Genomic DNA, 17,392 nt, shown 5'->3' with positions numbered 1-17,392 from the left:
TATTCTGAGCAACGTATCGACTAGGTTTTACATGTTTATATTGTCTTGTTATATTTTATCATTGCTTGATAATGACTAGAGAAGCCTAGTCGAAACGTTGGTCAGTAATAAGCAGTAATTGTATTCTATAGAATTGTGACCTGTATAAATGAAATGGGGTTTAACATCCTACTTTTCTGTACTGATTGGGCTAATGAAGAGAGGCATATGCCATACAGTGTGTTATGATGGAAATTTTGCAATACAGCCCACTCTTATTTCAAATTCCAACTGTCATGGGTTCTTTACATACACAGCAATGTATACACGGGACCTCGGTTTTGCTTTCCATCCGAAGAATAGACACTGTTCCTTGTCAAGCCGTGCGTCCTGCACGGCTTGCATGGGAAACCACTTTTCGGAAATCCTGAGGTATTTTCTAGACTAACACTGGGAGCATACCTGAGACCTTCCAGTTAGCAAGCAAAATCGAAACCTCCTGATTAACAAGCCAGCATCCTACTCAATAAGCCACAGTGGCTGTCATACATGGTATAGCTGGGGTATTTATATTTGTTCATGTAGACTACATGTACATCAAGGGCCGATGTTTATTGTATTGTAATATGGTCTTGAAACAATTTTTCATAAGTTTATACCCCACGCCAACAAACAGCTTTAACATCTGAAATCGATGTTCGGACTATACATGTACATGTAGCTTTATTTTGCAGACAGATCTAGTCTGCTTACTCAATCACCCATACTAAACACTATTTATTTCAGAATTTTAAAGACCTAAAATCTTTGTTGTTCATTTGACTTTAGTATTTCTATATTGAAAAAAAGGGGCAAAGCTGCAAAAGACTAGTTTATTTCCTGTAAATATATAAATATTAATTTTCTGTGTAAGAAGTAAAGTTATTAGAAAGTCTGAGTGGAATGAACGTAACGACTGATCGTGATGTATTGTTAGGATATATCAGTAATTTTCTGTATGTAATATCAATATATGATGTCTCGACCCCGTCTATTCTTCCCGTCTATTCTTCTCGCAAGTCTTATGATTGACAGGTCCTAGAATAGCTCTGTATCACAAAGGTAAGGCTAGAGCAGTCAGTCCATGATGATTACAATGCCGTTTAGACTCTTTGACCTTTCTTCTCCACAGTTTTACAGAACATAGTTTGGGATTACAATATTAAATACAGTTATTAAAGATGCATTATGTAAGAGCTAAATCTGCCTATTAGAGCTCTTTCTTTTGGATTCAAATGTTATATAAATTATTTTTTAGATATTTTTTAACATGACAAGCCTATAATCAACTTTCTAGGCTATTGGATGGTTGGGATTTACATTTAATTAAATATCCACAAGAGTTAAAAAAATTACGATAAATTGGACAATATTGTTGGTGGGAACAAAACATAGTTACATGTACTTGGAGAGAGAGAGAGAGAAAGATTTCATGTACACGGTAGACAACTATGTGTAGGTCATTTCGAGACTAACAATTGCCATCTTTTTATTTTACTTGTTACTTGGTACTGGGTTTAAATGAGTTCTCTCTCTCTCTCTCTCTCTCTGGTTCTTTGGCACAGTGGGAGAAGAAGGAAGAGCTCACATAGGTTGGGGCACAATCTAGACAAATCATCTCTCTCTCTCTCTCTCTCTCTCTCTCACTCACATGTACTTGACAACTGACTATGATCCCTCACTACATGTATGTCAGTAAACAATATAATACATTTCAGTTTGCTAAATACCATGGCATTAATACAGTTATACCGTTGATTAGACAACTGAAGTTTATTCTAGCAAGATAATGTAATGTATTTTCTGCTTGGCCTAATGTACAGTTCCTTAGTGTGTAATGTAGACACAGTAACACTTAGACTGTGGACAGCTTTTTACACGAAGGAGTTTGTATTTACAGTGTCTATAGAACAAAATGCGCTCTTTTTTGTTATCGAGCCCGCCTTTTCTTCTTCAACAAGTGGGAACAAATTGGACAGGCGTTCCACTCCATCGAGAAAAAAGAAATTTTATTTTAACAAGTACATGCCAGCGTGGTTATCCGATATTCACTGACACAACTTATCACATGGCATATGATGTCACTTTGTGTTGGTTTTAAACCCATGTAAAGCATCTTTATAAATCCAAATAATGACTCAAAATTTTAAGTGTAGAATGATCTATTTGAAAACTACGAACTACTTCATATCATTTAGAATTGTTATCTAAAAAAAAATTTTGTAAGCCCTTTCATGTACCCACCAGTGGACTCACTATGTACAGCAGTTGTACCGACCTGCATTTACATTCCATGTACCATATTTAATGTACAAATAAGTTTAGACTGTCTAATAAACAAATTGTATTAGGTATTTTAGAAGATCTTAATTGACTCCATCATGAAGCATTGCTGAGTGACGATTTCAAATTTGTCAACAATATGCATTGGACAGAAATGATCCCAAATATGTAGACGATCAAGCATTGAAAACTAATGTTCCCAGCTGTGCCGACAACCAAGCATTGCACACTGATGATCCCACCATTGCACACTGATGGTCCCCTTTTGTTCCAATAATCAGGCATGTATCCAAACTTGATCCCAGAGTTTACCCATCGTTTGTTTCAGGTAAAACTTGCCGGCCATTTTAAATCGGCAGCATTTCATTCTAGCAAATCCTGCCAATCAGTAGCCACGGGGGGGGTGGAGCTTAACAACTGAATTCACGCTGATGAATGGCTGGCAAGTTTTTCCAGAGATAAACGAAGGGTAAATTTAATGTGCTGACAATCAAGTATCATATATCATACATTAATATTAATGATCGCGAATTTGTCAAAAATCAAGCATTTAAATCATATTACAACTTATATTTTACATATTATTATGCTTTTTGAAAATTGTTAATTGAATTTGCAAGTTGAATATATGACAAGATTTTAAACAGTTGTAAGACTCATAACTATTATAAATGATATAATTTGAACAGTTGTTACTACTGTCAGTGATGTAATTTGAACAAATAATGTAATTTGAACAAATAATGTAATTTGAACAAATAATGTAATTTGAACAAATAATGTAATTTGATCCATTGTAACTACCGTCAGTGATGTAATTTGAACAAATGTAATTTGAACAGTTGTAACTACTGTCAGTGATGTAATTTGAACAGTTGTACATGTAACTACTGTAAATGATGTAATTTGAATAGTTGTAACTACTGTGTACTGTACATGATGTAATTGGACCAGTTATAAATACTGTCAGTGATGTAATTGGAACAGTTATAAATATTGTAAATGATATGATTTGAACAGTTGTAACTACTGTCAGTGATAGTAATATAATATGATATTTATTTATATTTATATTTCAGATTATATGGAAGGATTAGATTGTGGGGACAGTAAACATATAGGTGGAGCCACTGTGTATTCAAATTATCGTAAAAACTCCAATAGTGTATATAGTCATAATATAGAGTGTCAAGTGACGTTTAAAGCAGAAAATGATGATTGGAGATTAATGTTACGAATCATAGAATTAGATATACCTGATAGATCAACTAGCGGTATATGTAACGATGCCCTGTATGTTTACGATGAAAGCTCAATATATACTAGAGCCATGGTACGTATACATTTGATATTTTCCATCACCTTTTCAGTCATAATGGTGGGTTATTTTCCTTTCTGTCATGTCGTCACACTCTTTGCAACAAAATAACTATTTCTTTGTCAGAATCATCCAATCAAATACAAATTAGTGTTGTCGCACTCTTTGAAATGAAATAACATTCAATGAAATCTGTTGTCAGCATCTAAAACTGACAATTTATAGATTGCTTAATCCTAGAAATCTTGTCATGAATATTATTGCTACATGTACCTTTGGCGGAATACATGAAACAAACTGGGGTTTAACGTCTGACGTTTCTGCACCAACTTGATTTATGACCATGGGCATCAAGCCCTTCAGAGTGCTACCTTACATATATTCCAACTGTAGGAGATTTTCAACTGGCTGCCAATGGTACATGTATACACTGTAGGACTTGGGTTTCTGTCCCATTCAATATAACCAGAGACACTTCCTTTGCTAGGCCCTCCGTTCTGCACCAGGCCCTCTGTTCTGCACCAGGTTGTCTGTTCTGCACCGTGTTATCCTGTCAAGAAGAAACCAGGTTGGAAAATCTTGAGGAACATCTCGGCCAACATCGGATTTAAGTGTATACAATGTATATACATATAGTTACAGTGCAGAAAGTATGCAAAAAACACAACACAAATCACCCCATAAACACACACACAAGCAATCTAAGGACACCACATAATAAGGGTTAATATGGTTATATGATAGAGTATAAAAGTGATTTGTTATTACATCTATAGGATATTAATAAACTAATCAACCATAAACCTTTACAACTGATATTCTTATAGATACGATTCTATACACTTCTAATATCTGACAAGCTACACAGAAAATCATCCAGGCGGAAAATGTTATACACTTCATGTTAAATCAGGCGTTCAGTGATTGAAATCTTACTAACTTGGGTAACATCTAACATAGTCCTACACCAGATTATGTTTGGGGTGTATTGTAGTCTGCTTTTGAATAACTGTTATCATTACCTTAGATATGATTTAGCAAGGAGCTGGTCTAAAACTCTAATCACCCAGACAGGTGTTGCCAGATCCTCAGTTTGAGGAGTTAAAGGGGCTCACTGGACTGCAAGTAATCGTTCTGTCTATACCACTGCCTATAATAGTAGTTCTGATAGTACATGTAACTACAGGAACACCACACCACACACATACACGTACATGTAACAACCAACTAGAAACACTGAAGACAAACACTTTGTAAGTAATAAAAAAAAAAAGCTTGGACACAAACACAAATTATGACATTGTAATAAAAACGTTGTGTGATAATTTGTGCCTGACAAAGTCTGTGACAGATGCCTTCTGCGCACCCTTGATTGAAAACACTAATGTTTTTGGTCATTTTATTAGAAAATTCAACCATATGCACATATTCACAGTTCGATCCCAGTGTTGGCTGAACAAGTTGATCAGGATAGTCATTCAGATTGAACCCGTGACACTTGGAATTCAAAATAAGAGTAGACTGTATTGCTGCTGTTTGGGCAAACTTACCCTTGTAGCACCCTGTAAGGCGTATGCCTGTCTTCATTAGCCCAATCAGTACCGAACAGTAGGACAATTTCATTTCATTTACCATCTTACTGTCTACTTGTGTGCATATTTTATTCCCTGGTGATGTCCTGGAGGATTTGGTCATGGCTAAATTTCATTAACCATCTTACTGCCCACTTGCGTGCATATTTTATTCCCTGGAGGTTTTGCTCATGACTAAGTTAACTATTATATCTTACGCACAGTGACCGACAAGGTCAAGATCATTGGTCAGAATAATTATGCTCACTTGGCTTACAGTCTGTGTCAATGTTAAGCTCTCTTGGGTTAAAAGTGCCATGGATTTTAAGCCAGCTCATCATTAGATGTCTTATTGGTAAATAATTTAATCTTGAAATAAGCCTTACATATGTCATCAATAAACCAGCCAAGAAATACTAGTTGTAGTTGAACTTGCAACTGGACAGAGAGGATTATCCCCTCCTCATCTTCTCTAGACAGAGTTTTACCTAGCCTTATTTCCTGGCTAGGTAAAATATATAGTTGTTGGGATGGGATGTTAAACCTGAGGTTCTATGTAAATTGTTGGCATTACGAATAAAGATCCTGTAAAAGTTAAAAATCTAATCAGGAATAGGTTATAGGGTCTCCGCCATTCATATGCCCGTCTTCATTAGCCAATTGGTGTAGAAAAGTAGAACGTTAAACCCCATATATTCAATATCCCTCTCTTCACATGGATAAAACTTTCCTCATAAATGTAAGGGTTCATTTGATGGAGTTTATTTTACCCATGTGTTTGGAGGATACTAAAGTAGGCTACATGTATATTGGTAAAAAATAACTCCATCAAATGAACACTTGCATTCATGAGGACATTTTTATTAATTTTAATGGAGGATACTGGAGTAGGCTACATGTATATTGGTAAAAAAAACAACTCCATCAAATGAGGAAGGTTTGATCATACTGAATATACATGTATGTATGGGGTTTACATGTAATGTCCTACTTTTTTGCATCAACAGGCTAATAAGAGTGAGAGAGATAAATGGGGTTTAACATCCACTCAGAACAGACTAGGTCATTTTGGGACTAACATTTTGTTTAATTTTATTTCAATAATTCTCATGCGCGTAGGGATCTTTAGCAGTGGGAGGAAACTCGAGGACCCGGAGAAAATCCATGAGGTTGGACAGGCAGCCCTACTCTTTGTCTCATACAACTGGGGATTAAAAACCACGCCAGTTGACTCCATAACAGGCTAATGAAGACGGGCATACATGTATGAACGATTCTAAAGTAGGCAATATGTAACATGTGAAGTATTCTAGGACAACAACCACACTACTACAAATTCAGTTATATTTTTATAATTGTATACATGTGCAGAAATGCCAAAACAGAATAATCATGTAGCCTGTGACAGTTTTATGTGTAAATCATATGATATTTACTGTTTTTATGATTCAAAAATATGATAGCATTCATTCGTATTTTATGAAAACATTTTCAAGTGCAAGCAATAAAGAAAGAGATTTTCTAGTGATATGAATTGAGTATGCTGACTGGAATACTAATCTCTATAATAAAATGTAACTTGATATTACTTTTATCTTTATTTCATGTGGTTTTGTTTCAATTAAAACTGGATTTTTTTTTTAACTTAAATATATAATGATTTATGTTTCAAAAACTGTGTGTAATTCTGTAACTCGAGAAAGAGAGGACAAATCTTGAGACTAAATTGCACAAGAAGTAAGAGATAATTTTATTTCTGGAAGGGAAAAAGATAAAAAAAACCCTCAAGTGCATATAGTTAGATATACACACATGGCTAAGCTAGTTAAATCGTATGTAAATTAACTTAATATAGTTATACATTTAGTGAGAAACTAAGTGCTTTCCCCAAAGATATTTTTATTGAAGAGACATACATTACACAACATTATTTCTTTGAAAGTTACTTATTTACTTAATCTTATTTTCAGTACAATGCCCGCTTAAATTAGTTTATAATTCCACACCGAACTAAGTTATTGGAGGATATTGTAATGGGCCGCAATGCCGCTCCATCTGTGTCCTTCTGTTAAGTTTTGGAGAATGCCTCATAAACTGTTCATATTTTTGTTTCATTTTTATGTTCTGTCAGTTTCACTGATATAATTACTGTATTGTATAATATATTGTATTTATTGTTATTTTATAATTTTAGGAAGAAGCTGGCGGTAACGCTGGTCTCTGTGGTAATATATTACCCCCTACTCTCTACTCTACAGGTCAATACTTAACAGTTCATTTTAGGTAAGACAATATTATTATTATTGCTTAAATCAGTCAGATGTTTATTTTAAGGTAGAAACTAGCTAATCCATTTCACGCTTTGTCTTAATTAAAGCTGTATTTCAACCTTGTCTTAAAGCTGTGTTTTACACCTTGCGTCAAAGGCTCAATGTACCACTCTTGTTGTAACAGAATAATATGTCCCAATCTTTATTCTGGTCAACAAATTGTACTATTTTACAGTATTCCAATTAATTGATGATACAAATTTCATCTTAACACACCTAATTTAAAAAATTGGAAAAATTCAACTAAATTATTTGAAAAGCCTGACGTAAAGCTTTTCAAATGTGACTTGGATTAAAAAATATTTTTGAACCCTTTGGATAAGTAAAATAGGATTTAATGGATAATTTACACAACAGGTAGGACACTAACACATCTAGTACTTAGAATAAGGCTATTTTTTATTTTCTGGAGCTGTCAAGCCAGCAAGAGTGTTATTGTCCCTTTAAAGCAATCATCATTTTTTGTTTTTAGTCCATTAAACATTTCTTTTTTAGCCGAAAAAAGGTTGTCTTTTGCGGATATACATATATACAGTTACAATGTACTGGAATATATTCCGTTAAACCCTATTTCATTTCATTTCAAAGGAATACATTCAGTTTAAGAAACAACTAACAAACTAGTTTTTTTTTGAAAACCATAGAGTATTTTCTTCTGAGAAATACCATTTCTATAATGTAATTTACAGCATGCTAGAGAGCTTTTCTCAATTCTATGCATATATTATCATGAAACCTTTAACATGATTATGGTATATGGCAATGGACAGCGCCAAAAAGAATTAAGAATATTTTTATTAGCGTGTCCCGAGGTCACCTTTCTAATTTGTGACACATTGCTGGGTTTAATGATTTTAAATTGAAACGGAAATCAGTGTCAATCCAATATTCAGTAATTCAAGACAGGAATTGGACAAATTATTTAATTAACTAAATAGCCCTTGCTACGTTAATAAGATGAGTTGAACAGGAAATATGTATTTTATTTCCTGAATTAACTAAATTACACTTTTACTGTGTGTGGAAACTGTCGTAAAAAAAAAAAGTAGATAAACACATGTCTGGATTTCGAGTTGACAAGTTGTTTCGAGAACGCAATCACAGATAGATTGGTTTGCGACCAGAATTTTTTGATTACTTGGGCACCGCTGTCTGTGTCTGAGCTATATTTCTCTGGTTACCATCCGGAAATGTACATGGAAATACCTGAGGCCATCGACCAGTGATGAATTAAGAACAATGCCATCATGGCAGCTGAATTAAGGTCAGAGGAGATGCAAATGAATCTAATAGACACAAGTTATCAGGATGGGTTATTGGTTTTAACTTGACAATAAACATCTTTTATTAAGGGAAATATTAATATAGACGTCTCTGTATTGTTACTCAATAATAAAGAGGCTTGTCACTACATGTAACATCCAGACTGTCTAGACTTGAACATCACTAATTGGAAGAAAAATAGCCGACTTTAGTGGTCATACTTTATATATAACTAAGCTATTTGTGGTAATTTACTACCAGATTAGAACATTTAATATATTCCCATATTCCCTTTCTTCTGATGTTTAAAAGAATGAATCGTTAGAAAGGAGAATTTTGGAACAGTTGTAGAGAGAGAAAGAGAAAAATGGAGTTCAACGTCCACTCAACACAGACTAAGTCATTTCGGGACTAACATATGGTTTTTAATTTTATTTCAATAATTTGCTTGCGCATAGGGGTCTTTAGCAGTGGGAGGAAACCGGAGGACCCGGAGAAAACCCACAAGTTTGGAAGGAAACCCTACTCATTGTCACGTACAACCAGGGATTCGAAACCACGCCAGTTGACACAATGACAGGCCTTATGATATAGCGTGCACATGCTAACCATTCGGCCGTCCAACCCCCCTTGGTACAGTTGTGGCACTCAGTCTGTTTTTTTTTCTGACTGCTCAGAATGCATGTGCATTGGGGTCTTTTGCAGCAGGAGGCAACCAGAGGACTCGGAGAAAAAACATGAGGTTGGGCAGGTGACATGTGCGACCATATTCCTTGTCATGTACAGGTATGGGATTGAATCACACCTCTTGACTGAATGACAGATCTTTTGATATAAGACACACAAATTGCAATGGATTTAGGAAACATATATTTTATTTCTTTTTTAATTAAGTGGCATAACTTCTTTAAGTGGCATAACTTCTTTAAGTGGCATTTAGTAATTGAACAGTAACACAATAACACTTTTTATGGAATAACAATTACTGGTTTATTAACATGCAATGTTTCGACGGTGATACCCACGTCTTTATTAAGCAAATGATAACACATACATGTACATGTACATGTATGTAAAAAAACTTAAGTATTTATGTTATTACACTTTAGTATTTCAATAAATCTATTTTTAGATCCGTCCATCATTTTTCATGACTTGCACAGACAGATTATAGTTTGATTACCAAATTCTCAAGGATTAATCACTTATTTACTCATGTCAAACATTTTAATTCACTTCTCTCAAAATAATCAGTTGACTCAGGTTAAGTTAAGTAAGCGCTTTTTATAGGACTTCATTCAGATGTCAAAACCTACACATGTCAATTTTGTACCTATTTCTCACCCGTTTCATTCATCTAAAGTGAAAATAAAAAATGCACCTTTAGATGTTCACTGAGTGTAAATAAACATTATATATATAGTCTTATCGTCTTACTTTATGAGTTTTTATGCGTCAACATATAGCTCATTTGTCTGGTGGGGGCTGGAAACTTGGTTGGTTAAGTGATCTAACAAGGTAGTGGGGTTTCCCCTGCCCCCACCCCACCTCGTGGGTTTTCTCTGGGTCGTCCGGTTTCCTCCCACTACTAAAGACCCCTACGTGCAAACGTTGTACCATATGTTAGTCACAAAATGACCTAGTTTGTGTCCAGTGAACATTAAACCCAATTTCTCACTCTATCTGTCATTTGTTCATAGACAAAGAAACCTTTTGATTTTCACCCTTGTCTGTTGATCAATGTCAGAGTTATGGCCCTTGATCACTTACCGGTAGGCTAATGTTATCTTCCAATTGACTTGATGCACAATGTTTATGTTCATGGGAAGTCTATGATTTCTAATAACTCAAACAGCTGAAATTATCATCTGAGTTGAGGGTTGGGTGACCGAATGGTTAAAGCGTTGTGTCATAAGGCCTATCATTGAGTCAAGTGACATAGTTTCGATTCACAAGGAAAATGGTTACCTGTTCAGCCCCGTGAGTTTTCTCTGAGTTCTCAGGTTTTTTCCCACTGCTAAATAGTCGATCTGGATGACTAGACCACACCGGGAACCAAGCTTGTAAAAATCTATAGGTTCTTCTCAGTCTACGTTGGGCTTGAGAGTTCTATTAGTGTTATGACGAAGAAGAAGCCTACCAAATTTGAATTATTTCTCTTAAAAACTTGATGGGTTGTTGTTCTTGATCAGTTTTTAGTGTCTTATAAATAAATAAATACTCCCATTAACTTTAAGATAATAAAATATGACAATCTTTATTGGCTCTTGGTTGACTTACATGTTGATGCAGTTGGCCAGTGTTTTATTTCCTGGCAAACTATCTTTTCAGAATTGTTTAAATTAAATAAATATTTTATATTATTATACAGGGGAATAAATATTATACAATAAGTCTAGCTGTCTTCGTATGTCATACAGGTTTTTGTTTAAATTGTAATTGAAATTCTACAGTGTTTAGCCTAGTACAAAGGTGTCAGATTATAAGTCGAGAATAATCTATTTGAATTTAAATTAATTTTTTTTTTACAGATAAATTTAAGAAGTAATTGAAAGATGATAGCTTATTTAACCGGATAAAAGACTTTTTCCTTTATTATATAATATATTCATAAATTTAATTTTAGGCAATACAACATATACACATAGGCGTACGGGGAAATTTTTTACTGGGGGGGGGGGGGGGCGGTGGTGGTTGGTGCCCCAAAAATGTCTTTAGGTTCTTAGTATGTTACATACATGTAATAATCATAATATCTCTTTTGCGATGAATAAGTTCTTAATTTCTAAATCATCAATAAAAGAGAACTAAATTTTATTTACTTGTAATATACACAACTAAAAACAGTTGTTTATGTAACTGTAATTTGTGGCTTACTGTACTCCAAACAATAGAGGGTTTGAGTCTTAAGATTTCTATTTAATTGCCTAACTATAGACACTCTGAATTTAAATTCGCTGTTAAATTGGACGCATTCAAGAACACAATATTTTTTAGACAACTTTTACAAAGTACAATTGTGTGCCCAAATTTTCCCAGCATTTGGAGCCCAAAATGGGGGGCCCCCCCCCCCCCAGCCCCCCCAGCTCGTACGCCAATGCATATACATGTGGTTTAACTAAATAGTAACAAAAAAATTTTGCCGTATATAAGCTCTTTGAAAGTCCTTATCCTTTAGTAATGAATAATTATTAGTTTGCCTGGGAAAGTTGGATTTATATTAGTAGACAGACACTGAGAGTGAGGTGGTTTAACGTCCACCCAACCAGGTTATTTGGGAATTAACATATTGTACAATTTTATTTCATTAATTTGTTGCATGTAGGGGTCTTTAGCAGTGAGATGAAACCAGAGGACCCAGAGAAAACCCACAAGGTTAGGCAAGCTACGCTACTTGTCACACACATGTGTTTCACTGAAACCACACCACTGACTTGACACAATGAGAGACAGTGATCTAAAGCGCATATGTTCGACCACTGGTCCAACCAATCCCCCTAAATACAGACACGTAGAATAAAATTTGTTTATTTTGTTAACTAATTTCATATAATTTTCTGTACAATGTAGTGCCTTATTAGGAATTGGGAGGCGGGGGTGGGTGGTTGGGGCAGGGGTGGTTGAATAGGTTAACACATCTGTTTTGGATTATAAGGTCTGTCATGAGTCAAGTGGCCTGGTTTCCACTCCACACTTGCACGTGACAAGGAGTAGGGTCACCTGTCCAATCTTGTGAGTTTTCTCCAGGTCCTCCAGTTTCCTCCCACAGCTAAAGACCCCTAAGTGCAAGCGAATTATTGAAATAAAATTAAACCATGTGTTAGTCCCAAAATGACCTAGTCTGTGATGAGTGGATATTAAACCCCCATCTCTCTCTCTCTCTATCCCTCTCTCTCTCTTAGCAATTTGGAGGTCATAATTTTTGATTTGCCTTCAAAAGTTTGATTTAGTAGATAATATAGAATGATAACAAGTTCTAACAAATAATCTTAAAGATTAAAAGTTGTGTATATAAGATAAAAAAAAAAAAACTAACAAAAAAAATAATCTAATCTTATGAACAAAATGTAATTTTGAAGCAGATGTGGTCGTATCTTCTTGATAGGAATCAACTGTCTACAGTGGATGACTGATTTTAAAAATATTTTGTTGAAAGAAAGAAAGAAATGGTATAAAGACGATTAGTTATAGGGTCGGCAGATGTGATCTATCCAGTCATTGATGTTTATCATTTTAACATTCACCAAGCCATAAATGATTGAGACAGAATTTCACATTGAACCAAAACCCTCAGTTCATTTTAAATGTACATTTATTTATAATAGTACGGACCATTTCCTGTTTAAAAACCTTAAATGTCTGGTGTCAATATGACTACCGGGTAGGTTTTAATATATTCCAGACAGGGCCATCTTTTTGAATAAATGTGTACACACAAAATGCATAAATTTGGGGTAAAATTTTTTGATGAATAATGGGGGGGGGGGGGGGGTAACGCATGCGCGTTGAATCAGAAGGTCTGACATTGAGTCAAGAGGCGTGGTTTTGATTCCCCGCTTGTAGTGATATTTTGAGTGGGTATTTGAAAATACAACTTTTGCTTTGTCTACCCACAGTTCCGTTCACCAAATGCTAAGAACTCACCGCAGCAGACCATTTCATTCGCTAATCCCTCACATCAACCAGAATGCTGGTTATATAACAACTCTTCCAGATGCTAGTTAAGTAAAGGCAAATAAATCAAAATTTTAAACTATAAAAAAAGAAAATGAAATAGGATCTGTGTTTTAATAAGATTGATCTTCATATAATGTTAAATAATAAATTTGAGTACATTTTAGCGTGTCCGTTCTTCATTAGCTTGGTTGGTGCAGAAAAGTAGAACTTTAAGCACCATTTCATTTTAGCGTGGATTAAATCATGAAAGATTGGATATGGTCCAAAAATTTGAAGATGTATTAAAAATAAATTTGGACTAAATCCTTTATTTGATTATTTAAAATTAAAATATCTCTGTTAGATCTGTAATCGCTCTAAGATTCTTATAAATAAGGGTTCTGAACGCCAAATAAGTCAATTATGAATTAGGGTTCCAAGTCCTGCATTGACTATGTAATACATATATCTGCTGCTTTCCCCCATAGTCTAAAATACAATGTACACATGTAGGAAGGAAATGGCATTATGGTTGTTTCTTAAATAAACACTCCAAATATTGTAACCTTTTCAGACAGAAGTCCGCTCTGCATGTTCAAAGACTAAACATTGAATTCCACTACATGTTCGACCTCCATGTTTTCCTTTTTATACTTCAACAACAGACAGATAAAGCCTTTTGAAATTCTCATTAATTTTCACCATAAATACATTTAGTGTAGTTTTATTGCTACTATAAAGCGGTATTCCCTTCCAATTAATGCAATTACCGTTACCCAACTTGTGACGTTATTAATTATTCTCTTTCAATGGATTCTGACTACCTTGATGTTTAACATGGCTGCCAGAAGTTGATGGTCGGCTTTTACTCATTAAGTGACATCGACAGGTTTGTGAATAAATTATGATCGTTGGGGAATAAATAGACGGAGAGAATTGAGTTAATCAGATACGAATATGTAATATGTGTTTGTTCGATAGGCAGGAATAATAACAGGTTCGCAGATAAATGGCCGATAATGAACACATGTGGATTAACGCAATTTTATCACATACATTTTGCATTAATGTTAAATTGACTGATATTATTTTGTTGGTCTTTTATTGAAAGGCCAACATATCCTATAAGTATGTGTTATATTACATAGTTTATTGCTGTAGAGCCTTGTTAATTTTAAGTTAAAAACCGTCAAATTTTAAACATCCCATTTCTGATCTTAATTGTGAAATTTAGACCTAATGGAACCATGATGCGAAAATTAACGAGACTTGTTTTAAATTACACCAATTAAATCACCTGCAAGCAATATTTTATAAGAATAATTACAGTACTTGTTGCATATTTAACCTTTTAAAAAAAATGCACCAACAATTTATAGTTTGTTGCCAGTTTGCTTCAAATTTATCTATTTTCCCCAAAAATAAAGCTGACATACCAGTTTAAAAAAAAAAATACTCCACAGACAAGAAAATTATCTAAATTGGCTCTAAGCAACATTTTATAGTCGACCTCCATCAAATCTGTTCTTTCAAGTCAGAATCTTTTTTTCTATCTTTCTGTAAATAATAAGACTTCATGACAGGTAGTAGATCTTAGAAATAAATTGATAATGAATTTAATGTACACTTATGGCCACGAGTAGATTTTTTTACTTGCTCCAGACCATTTAATTGGATAAGTAGAATAATAATGAACAAATACATAATGTTCAAAGATTTTTTTTTTTTCCAAGTTTTATTTTCATCCGAATAGACGCAACGGTTGATTAGCGTTTTAAAAACTATTTAGAGCCATCAATTAATTATAACTTACGATTTTTAGGGTCCAAAGAAGCGTTTTAAGACCTCACAACTAACAACTGTACATTTGGTAAGAAATCATTTTGAATGAAGACATTCCTGAAGAGAACGGTAATTGGCTACAATTGGTCCAATATTTCAAATATGTGAAAAGTGTCTTGAGTGAATTTGAGGTGATTTCAGAGGGGTCGTAAGTTCAAACCCATTTTGGCTAATTAATGTTCTAAGAAAAGTTAACCAGCTCAATGTAAATGGATGTATGATTTCAGGATGCGAATATTGGACTAGGATCAGACAAAAATAATAATCATAATTGACTTGATAAAGTCTAGTATGTGACTGATGATGGGTTGTTGTCACAGTATGACAGTACAATTATTATCACCACTACTTCATTTAGTATGGTGGGGGGTTGGATGGCCGAATGGTTAGCACGTGCGCGCTGTATCATAAGGTCTGTCATTGAGTCAACTGGCATGGTTTTGATTGCTTGGTTGTATGTGACAAGGAGTAGGGTCGCCTGTCCAACCTCGTGGGTTTTCTCCGGGTCCTCTGGTTTCCTCCCACTGCTAAAGACCCCTACTCGCAATCAGATTATTAAAATAAAATTAAACCACATGTTAGTCCCGAAATGACCTAGTTTGTGTGAAGTAGACGTTAAACCCCATCTCTCTCTCTCTCTCTCTCTCTCTCTCTCTCTCATTTAGTATGGGAAGACTTCCCATGATACTAAACCATCTTTTCTTCATTTTGTATTGTCCGTATGTGAGAGAGAGAGAAATGGGATTTAACATCCACTTGACACAAACTAGGTCATTTTGGGACTAACATAGACATATAGTTAATTTTATTTCAATAATTAGCTAGCACGTAGGGGTCTATAGCTGTGTCAGGAAACCACAGGACCCAAAGAAAACCCACGAGGTTAGACAGCCGACCCTACTCCTTGTCACACCAGTTGACTCAGTGATAGACCTTATGATACAATGTGCACACGCTGACCATTCAGCCATCCCCCCCCCCCATTTTGTAATGTACATTGTAGTTTAACTGTTGATTGTCATACACTGGTAGAAGGTATCATAAATTTTGTGTTAGAAAAAAAAATTGTGACTAAGGCATGTACATGTACATGTACATATACATGCCCCCATTTTGTATTGTACTTTAACTTTTGATTGTCATACACTGGTAGAAAGTATCTTAAATTTTGTGTTAGAAAAAAAAATTGTGACTAAGGCATGTACATGTACAACCAACACCAGCATAAATTTGAACCAAATAAATCTTGAAAAAAAATAGTCTGTTCACTCAGTTTTGAAGTCAGGGACAATAACTCTGCAAAGAATAACTACACATTACTGAATTTCCAGGTTCCCCCCTTATCAATTGTTTATACATACATGTATCGTTAATAAATAGAGTTGAATTTTATTGATGAAAAATATAAATGAATTTTATCCTTGAGCCTATTTTGAACCGTTGTCAGGCACAATTTCAGGCTTTGTCAGAGATAGTGCCTCTGATATCGGTCATTTTGTCTGGCACAGAATTCAAATTATCAGCTAATAATTAACTAGTTTTGTCAGTTACAACTAAGATCATTATTTTCAGACCTGCCGTATCTGCCATATAAAAAGAATTTGTTTTGTTTTGAATAAGACAAAGAGATGGAACGGGGCTCCAGATGGTACTATACAGACATGTTGTTTAGTACAAGAAAATAGAATTGGACAAGTAGAAGATAATGTCAGTATCTACTGTCATCATATTAATAAAGATGCCGTTTTCATTTTATCAAATTTGAACTGAATATCTGAAACGGGGGCCCTGTTCCACAAACTCTTAACTAAAGATAAAATCCAAATTTTAGTAGATACTTCAATTTTGATTGGCTAAGCACTAATCTAATATAATATTATCCAATCAAATTACTAAAATTTGGATTTTATCTTAGTTACAATTTTGTGAAACAGGCCCCAGATCTTTTATTCTCCATCAGCGTGAGCTGAACTATTATCACATAATCATTATTCAATTAGTATTAGCAAAGAAAAAAAATGTATTTGGTGATAATATGCAATATTTTCATGAGAATTTATGAAATAGAAGTGTGCTAACTATTTAGAACTAATCAAGAGATCTCTTAAGCC

The 17,392-nt window shown here is 34.5% G+C and overlaps 1 protein-coding gene across 1 annotated transcript in view; it reads left to right on the top strand.

Annotated features, from left to right (window-relative positions):
* The window catches only part of LOC126816865 (uncharacterized), a 116,027-nt gene that overhangs the window by 16,652 nt on the left and 81,983 nt on the right, over positions 1-17,392 (top strand). Inside the window, exons 2-3 of the mRNA XM_050543655.2 lie at positions 3,381-3,634; positions 7,385-7,473. Of these exons, the coding sequence (XP_050399612.2) occupies positions 3,386-3,634; positions 7,385-7,473 (338 nt within the window). The 5' untranslated portion in view covers positions 3,381-3,385. The remainder of the gene's footprint in view (positions 1-3,380; positions 3,635-7,384; positions 7,474-17,392) is intronic.

Source organism: Patella vulgata, chromosome 3, assembly GCF_932274485.2.
Source record: "Patella vulgata chromosome 3, xgPatVulg1.2, whole genome shotgun sequence".
Classification (NCBI taxonomy): domain Eukaryota; kingdom Metazoa; phylum Mollusca; class Gastropoda; family Patellidae; genus Patella; species Patella vulgata.
Note: the sequence above shows the minus strand (reverse complement) of the source record. Positions and strands in the feature narration are given on the sequence as shown.